This window comes from Asparagus officinalis, chromosome 3 (genome assembly GCF_001876935.1).
Source record: "Asparagus officinalis chromosome 3, Aspof.V1, whole genome shotgun sequence".
Classification (NCBI taxonomy): Eukaryota; Viridiplantae; Streptophyta; class Magnoliopsida; order Asparagales; family Asparagaceae; genus Asparagus; species Asparagus officinalis.
The window spans coordinates 611,644-620,393 of record NC_033796.1 but is presented as its reverse complement, the minus strand read 5'-3'; the positions used below and the strand labels follow the sequence as shown (position 1 = coordinate 620,393).

Here is an 8,750-nt window from a genome sequence, read left to right as displayed (position 1 = left end):
CTGTGGGAAACCCACATCGAATGTTTGTTTACGAGCATCAACAGTTTGGCGCCCACCATGGGGCCTACTTTCTTCTTTGAGAAGAAATGCATGCCCAATTCTAAACCAAGGCTTGATAATATTTGCAATCATTTGAATGAGTGGAGGGGATTATGCCACCTCACTACCAAGCACAACCTTTTGTGCTTGGTACCAAGCATACCCATTTTTTTCTCTCTCTCTCTCTCTCTCTATATATATATATATATATACGAACCTTCTCACTAGATTCTCCTACCCGATCCACTGGTGATACTACTGTTTCATCAGCTCCAGCATAATTTGTCATAAAATTTAGCTGTAGGCCTTGTGCCTAGCTACGACTATGGGAGTACAAAAAAAGAAAAACAAAACAAAACAAATCAAAGTTCTTTTATTTTCTATAAAAGCTACTCCTTAAGTCTTCACGTATGGTTTAGTAGTAACAACTGTCCCCCTTCATCCTCCTACATCTATCCCCCTTAAAAATTTTTTTTTTTTAAGGAATAAAAAAGCTGATTCCACGTTTCATCCAAACGCGAGCCACGTGACTGGTCCACCCCCACCAAAAAAAGAAACCACGGTCCTCATAAGTAATTAAGTACAGTGGCAGACTCGCTGGAAAAGCGTATCTGCTTTCCTCCCTAATTAGCACAGACGACAGAGCAGCAGATTCAATATATTTCAAACGGCAGTAGATTGGTTGCGCGCAGCAGCAGCGGCGGCGGAGGAGCCTGCGTCCGCGCGCTGATTCACAATGGCTAGTCTGTGCTTCTCCACCAAGGCCAGTAAAACGGACTCTGGCTGGTCCTCCCTTCCTTCGCGCAATGCAGCGTCACGCCGGCTGAGGCCAAATCCACAATGGGGGAGGCGTGGTCAGGGTGAGGGGGGATTCCTGAAGCTGCCTGCAGGCTTGCCGTCGGCGTCGTGCCTGGGTTACGCCTCGGCCGATGGCTGTTGGGAGAAGCTGCTGATGCGGCCCCGTCCAGCCTCTTTGCTAAGGTTTTCCGGTGGAGGCCGATGAGGGTGTACAAGTGGGAACCCATGGGACGTGGAGATGATGATGAGGAGCTGGGCAGCTTCGCTTACCCCATGGTTCTCGTCCAGGTTCCTATGTACAATGAGAGACAGGTAACGTGTGCAGTGGCCGGCGCCAGATAAAATTAAAATTTAATATATACAGCTGTTCCTACCGTTAACGGTGGTGTAATTACCTTTTTTTATTTTTGTTCTTGTTTGAGATTTGCCTGTTGTTAAACATGTGTTCGGTTTTTTGTACTGACGATTAGGTGTACAAGTTGTCCATTGGAGCTGCGTGCAGGCTGGCGTGGCCTTCTGATAGGCTCATTGTCCAGATTCTTGATGATTCTACTGACCCAGAAATAAAGGTGTGGGGTCTTTCCCCTTTTTTCTCTCCCCTTTTTCTTAAAAAAAAGAAAAAGATTTCGGTTAATTTTAGAAAAACTGTCTTTTTATTTTATTTTAAAATAACGCCCTTAATATTGTTAATTTGAAATACGCAATGACTAAAACACTCTAGGCTGGAAAAAAAAAATTCATGCAACCCAATCAAACTACATGTATACTGATCAATAAATAGGTGAGCAAATTGTTCTCTTCAACTTATATTAGCCAGGTGAATGGTTGTTATATCCGTATAGCCCAACCGGGTTTTATAGAACGGGCCAATGTCAGGCCCCGGCCTAAACACGCCTCTAGCTATGGGGCCCAGCATGCTTCAATCAATCAATCAAGACTTTAAATGCCCTAGTTTATTAACTGGTGCTAATTTATTTTCGTATAAAGAACAGAAAGAAGTACAGAGCCCTTACTGAGAATTGCTAGATTATGTGACCTAATTTTTTCCCCCCAACCCCTATTAAGTAAAATAAAATAAAATGGAAAATAGGAAATGGTGGAGGCGGAGTGCTCGAAATGGGCGAGCGCGGGAGTGAAGGTGAAGTACGAGATAAGGGACAATCGATCTGGCTACAAAGCTGGGGCCCTCAAGCAAGGGATGAAGCATGACTATGTCCAGCACTGCGATTTCGTTGCCATCTTCGATGCGGATTTCCAACCCGACTCCGATTTCTTGATCCGAACCGTTCCCTTCCTCGTCCATAACCCTGACGTTGGCCTTGTTCAGGCCCGCTGGAAATTTGGTGAGCAACTAACTAATTACCTAATTAGTTAAATTTTGTTTTTTGCAATCTAAATGCAATTTCGTCTCCTTGTCTGCGTATTTTACTTGCGTGAATATGTACCACGTTACACCATTTCCAAAATTTATCTAAAATGTGCCTTCTTTGATGTATCAGTTAATTCCAACGAGTGTCTGATGACAAGGCTACAAGAAATGTCAATGGATTACCATTTCAAAGTTGAACAGGAATCGTGTTCGACCCTGTTCAAGTTATTTGGTTTCAATGGTAAAGCAAAAGCATCTCTCTTTATCCTCTGTTATACCCGGATACGTACATAGTATTTCTAGAGCTGATTTAGGGTCTTAATTAAGTTGAGTGCTCGGAATAATTAAATTGGGCTAGTACATTATAAACGGACACATTTTCATGAGCTTTAAGAATATAGAGGAATCTTAATTAAAGAGACTAGTCGACACAGGAGAAAAGGGATTACGTATATATTTAAAAAGAAAATAAAAAAAACCCAAGACATTAGAGAAAGGGAGGTTTAACAATTGTGCCAATTTTCTGTTACAGGAACCGCTGGAGTTTGGAGAATCTCAGCTATAAACGAAGCTGACGGCTGGAAAGATCGAACCACTGTGGAGGATATGGATTTAGCAGTTCGGGCATCACTTCGCGGTTGGAAATTTGTATATGTTGGTGACATTAAGGTGGTCTTTTTACCCCCACCTTCTCTCTCTGAAAATGCTTCACTTTGAATTACTTGGTGACATGCTTACGGTACCGTAATCACATCTGTATGATCATGAAGCGCCTAGTAGGTATTTTTATTAAGTTTTTTTTTTTAAATATAAGTCCCTTACATCTTTAATGTTTTGAATTAGTCCCTCAAATCATTGGAATTGCTTTTAGGTCACCAATTCTTATAAGTTGTTACTGTTTTAGAGCATCATGTTACGTACTTTTTAAAGTTCTCATTATACATACATAAATGGTTCTGGCACAATGAAAGGTAACAATGTATTTTCCACCAATAAAACTACTCCAATTTAGACCGTCACAACTTAGACAACAGAGGTCTAAATATATAAGATGTTAAAGGCCTTCTCCTAATGATCTTGACCTGGATGCAGTACCCAGTTGCTAATGTCGTTTGCGGGATAAGCATGAATATTTTAATTACTCTGTAAATTGCTATGTACATGCTTTCAGCTTGAAATGCTTCAAATATCATTAACTATCTTTTTTATAGGTTAAAAGCGAACTGCCAAGTACACTTAAGGCATACCGGAGTCAGCAATATAGATGGGCCTGTGGTCCTGCTAATCTATTTAGAAAGGTTTCAGTCGAGATACTAAAGGCAAAGGTTGGGATTCTTCCTTCTATCTGTATCTGTCCACGTTCTTAATCTACACATGAGAAGCTTACTTTTGGTATTATCTTGCAGAAAGTATCTTTATGGAAGAAGATCCATTTGATATACAGCTTCTTCATTGTTCGGAGGATTATCGCACATATCGTCACATTTACATTTTATTGCGTGGTAATCCCAGCATCAGTTCTAGTTCCTGAGGTTTCAATTCCAATGTGGGGGGTAGCTTACATCCCGACAACCATTACACTTCTGCACGCCGTAGGAACTCCAAGGTTTAAATGTTCTTGAGAAGTTTCAAATAATATTATACATGGTGGCACTATCAACTAGAAGTCATATCTTAAAATAACATATTAATGCATTATATGTTCCGCTGCAGCTCTTTCCATCTATTGCTTTTTTGGATCTTCTTTGAAAATGTTATGTCTATGCTTCGGATGAGAGCAGCTTTAACAGGTCTATTGGAGGTAGGCGAAGTGAATGAATGGGTTGTCACTGAGAAATTAGGTTCTGCTCCAGAGGCAAATACTCAAAAGTTATCTACCAAATATTCTATCAAACAATCTCAGAGGAAGACCACAAAGAGGTACTCATTTTACTTGACTCATTTCCTTGATATATTATGTACTGTTAATATCAGAGATTTGGAGAAAAAGGAGTTACTCTGGTCTATATATAGTTCAACTATAGATACAAGTCTGGTCTCATACCCCATGTGGGACTAAACCACGTTATATAACATCTCTCAACACTCCCCCTCAAGCTGGAGTATATATATCATACATGCCCAGCTTGTCACAAATGAAGTCTACCCGAGTTTTCCCAAGTGGTTTTGTTAGAATGTCTGCTAACTGATGACCTATCGATACATATCTCGTAGTGATAATTTTATCTACAATCTTCCTTCGAACAATATGACAATCGACTTCAATGTGTTTCGTCCACTCATGGAAAACAGGATTCTTAGCAATATGGATTGCTGCTTGATTGTCACCATACAGTTTCATAAGACATTCTGGGGAAAGACCAACTTCTGCCAACAAATCGTGAATCCAGACCATTTTCAGAGTTACATTTGCCATCGCTCTGTATTCTGATTCTGCACTAGAACGGGATACTATGCTTTTCTTCTTACTCCTCCATAACACAAGATTTCCTCCAACAAATATGCAATATCCTGTGGTTGATCTCCTATCAACCGGACACCCAGCCCAGTCTGCATCTGAAAATCCTGCCACCCTTGTATGTCCTTGATCTGAGTAGAGAAGACCTTTTCCTGGAGCTTTCTTTAGATACCGCAGAATTCTTAATACAACATCCACATGAGTAGTTCTTGATGCTGATAGAAACTGACTGACTACACTTACCGCAAATGTGATGTCTGGTCTAGTTACAGTCAAATAATTCAATTTTCCTACTAACCTTCTAAATCGTCCAATATCCTCAAGAAGCTCCCCCTGATCGGGTAACAACTTTACATTTACATCCATTGGAGAATCAATGCTTCTACATCCTAACATGCCAGCTTCTGAAAGCATATCGAGCACATATTTCCTTTGTGACAAATGAATACCCTTCTTTAACTTGGCCACCTCTATACCCAGAAAGTACTTGAGAGACCCTAGATCCTTAGTCTGGAAGTGCTTATGTAGATGTTTCTTCAAACCGCTAATCCCAATTGTGTCATCCCCTGTGATTATAATATCATCCACATATACAACGAGTAGGATTCGCTTGCCATTATGTAGTCTCCAAAAGACAGAATGATCTTTCTCTGATCTACTGAGACCAAAGTCTTGGACCGCAAATGCAAAGCGACAGAACCAGGCACGCAGAGATTGTTTTAGGCTATATAAAGACTTCTTTAACTTGCAGATCTTTAGAGACTCCCCCTGAGCAACAAAGCCTGGTGGTTGCTCCATGTAGACTTCTTCATCAAGAATACCATTAAGAAATACATTTTTAATGTCCAGCTGGTGTAGAGGCCAGTGATAGGTAGCAGCAATAGAAATGATAATCCGCACTGAAGTCATCTTAGCAACAGGAGAGAACATATCCAAATAATCAAGACCATAGACTTGAGAGAAACCCTTAGCAACCAGACGTTCCTTCAAGCATGCCAGAGTTCCATCAGGATTAAGTTTAACAGTATAAACCCATTTGCAGCCAATAGCCTTTTTGCCTGGCGGAAGAGATACCAAATCCCAAGTATCATTTTGCTCAGCCATTTCATCCTTTATAGCTTCAACCCAACTTGGTATAGATAGAGCTTCGGACACAGTCTTGGGAACCAAATGTGAGTCCAATGAAGAGATAAAAGATTTAAAGGAAGAGGAAAGATGAGAGTAAGAAACAAAATTGGAGAGGGGATGTTGAGTACAAGTTCTTTTACCTTTATGCAACGCAATAGGGAGGTCATCAGAACCCTCAGACAAGGGTACAGTAGCACTTGAAACATGATTTGATGTTGAGGTAGACGGAGGCACAGGAGCAGGAGCATGACGACGTGTATAAACCTGGAGGGGACCCTAAAGTCGCTGTGGATCTTTACCAGTACTAGTGTTAGCCAAAGAGTCAACTTGCTTAGATAAAGTTTCCTGAAAGGTCAAATAGTCATAAAAATCTGAGGGGCTAGGAGAGACAGTTGATGAATGGCCAGCTTGTTGTTCAAAAAATATAGCATCAGCAGATAGAACATATCGTTGGAGGGACGGACAGAAACATCGGTAGCCTTTCTGGGTACGAGAATATCCAAGAAAGATGCCTTTATGGGACCGAGGGTCAAGTTTAGAATTTTGAGGACTAAAATTATGAACAAAGCATAAAGACCCAAAAATTTTTGGAGGTAGATGAAACAGAGGAGTGTTAGGATACAGCAAGGTGTATGGGATTTTGTTGTTAATGACAGAAGACGACATGCGGTTAATTAAGTAACAAGCAGTAAGGATAGCATCACCCCAAAATTCTTTAGGCACCTGTCGATGAAATAATAAGGTCCGAGCAATGTCTAGGAGATGTCGATTTTTCTTTCAGTCACTCCATTTTGTTGAGGAGTGTAAACACAGGATGACTGATGCAAAATACCAGATTGAGCAAGAAAGTTGGCAAAATTTGTTTCTAAATACTCCTTAGCATTATCAAACCTCAAAACTTTTATTGTGGATTTGAACTGATTTTGTATTTTTGATAAAAATATTTTAAAAGTTGAGAATACATCAGAACGATATTTTAACAAATATATCCAAGTAACACGCGAATAATCATCCACAAAACTAACAAAATATTTGAATCCCAATTTTGAAATAATGGGACAAGGTCTCTATACATCTGAATGAACTAAATCAAATGACTGAAGTGCTCTGTTATTGACCCGACTAGGACAAGACACGCGATGGTGCTTTCCTAACTGACATGACTCACAATCTAAGGAGGAAAGAGAGCCTAAAGAGGGGACAAGAAGTTTTAATACAAGTAGAAAAGGATGACCTAACCGACAGTGGTACTCAAAGGCTGAAATAATACTGATGTAGGCCACATGGTCGAATTCCAACTTTAGCTCATACAAGCCATTTCGTTCAAGTCCTGTGCCAATCGTCTTCCTCGTCACCAGATCCTGAAATATACAATATGAAGGAAAAAATGTTACCATACAATTGAGAAGTTTAGTAATCTTACTAACAGATAAAAGATTGTACGGAAAATCAGGCAGATAAAAGACAGAGGACAAATGAAGGGAAGGAGTGGTGAGTACATTGCCAATACCCCGAATAGGTTTGCGAGACCCATCAGCTAGGACAACAGAATTAGATATAGGAGAAAAAGAAGACAAAATACCTCGGTTCCCAGTCATATGATCAGTAGCGCCGGAATCTATAATCCAGGTTGGAGTGGAAGATGAAGTAAGAAAGGCTGTAGGAGTACCTGCTTGGACAAGAGTAGCAGTGGAAGAAGACGGCAAGGCCTGTGTATGCTGATACTATTGAAAAAGCTGGAACTGCTCAAGCTGACGACGTAACTGCTCATCCGGGAATGAAGATGACGACTGTGAATGGATATCCTGAGAAATATCTTGAGAGGCCAGAAATGCCTCCTTCCCCTTCTTCTTTGGACAGTTAAACTTCATGTGGCCTAGCTCATGACAATAGTGACAGTAGATAACTGAGTCATCACCAGGGCTACTCCGAGATGGACCACCACGACCATCTCTGTGTCCACCACGACTAGTAGAACGACCTCCATTGAACCCACCACGACCATCAGAACCACTACGGCCACGACCATGTCCACCAGAGTAGCCTCCCCGACCAGTAGATTGCCAGGTCTGAGTAGCAAGGGCAGGATGGTCCTGGCTAGCTGTGGAAGTTGTAGAGGGTGGTGCAGAAATAACATTCTTCAGAAAATGATACATCTCAGCGAGGGAACTTACAGCAGAACTTCCCATGATTTGTGGACGGACTGAGGAATAAGCAGGATCTAGAGTGCCCAAATAAGCGAGAACCATCAAGCGATTCCACTGACTTTGCATCTGCTTGATATCCCCAGTAATGGGGAATATTTGGCGAAGCTCCTCAGCAAGGCGATTGAACTCGCCATAGTGATCATCCATGTTCTTGCCATCTTGTTTATTCTGAAACAACTCCTGAATAACATCATAAGCGCGATTGACATCACTGCGACCACCATAGAGATCGGCCAGGAAGGCCCAGAGTTCCTTCACAGTAAGGTAGTGAAGAACTAGATCCTGGATTTTGGGTTTCATAGAAGTCAAGATCTGATGCAGAAGGACATTATCATCAAGTGTTCAAGAATCAGGTATCGGAGTAGGAGGATCCGCCAACAGATGACTAGTCTTCCCACGACTGGCCACATAGATCTCCGCAACCCGCTTCCACTGCATGTAGTTGTTGCCATCAAGTTTTCGATTAGTAATCCGACCAAAAAATAACTCAGAGACTTTCGTCTGAATCAGAGAATCAGCAGGCTTAGTTGAATCAGAACCAGCCATCAAAAGACAGACGAGAAGAAAGGACCCTCCTCAGAACAAAACAAATAGAACATATCAGATAACCAAGATCATATCCAATGACTCATAGCGTGAGTCCAAAACAGAATAAAAAACATGAACGGCTCAGATCATTGAAGAAATGAGTTCGGAGCAGAGGGGACGTGAGCGATTGAGCGGGATCTAGGCTTTGCGGGCGCGGCTAGGA

General features: G+C 41.3%; 1 protein-coding gene across 1 annotated transcript in view; it reads left to right on the top strand.

Moving 5' to 3' along the window:
- The window catches only part of LOC109832429 (probable mannan synthase 11), a 9,575-nt gene continuing 1,600 nt past the window's right edge, over positions 776-8,750 (top strand). Inside the window, exons 1-9 of the mRNA XM_020399796.1 lie at positions 776-806; positions 905-1,149; positions 1,308-1,406; positions 1,928-2,180; positions 2,337-2,447; positions 2,739-2,875; positions 3,418-3,531; positions 3,613-3,812; positions 3,920-4,126. Coding sequence (XP_020255385.1) covers positions 776-806; positions 905-1,149; positions 1,308-1,406; positions 1,928-2,180; positions 2,337-2,447; positions 2,739-2,875; positions 3,418-3,531; positions 3,613-3,812; positions 3,920-4,126 — 1,397 coding nt within the window. The remainder of the gene's footprint in view (positions 807-904; positions 1,150-1,307; positions 1,407-1,927; positions 2,181-2,336; positions 2,448-2,738; positions 2,876-3,417; positions 3,532-3,612; positions 3,813-3,919; positions 4,127-8,750) is intronic.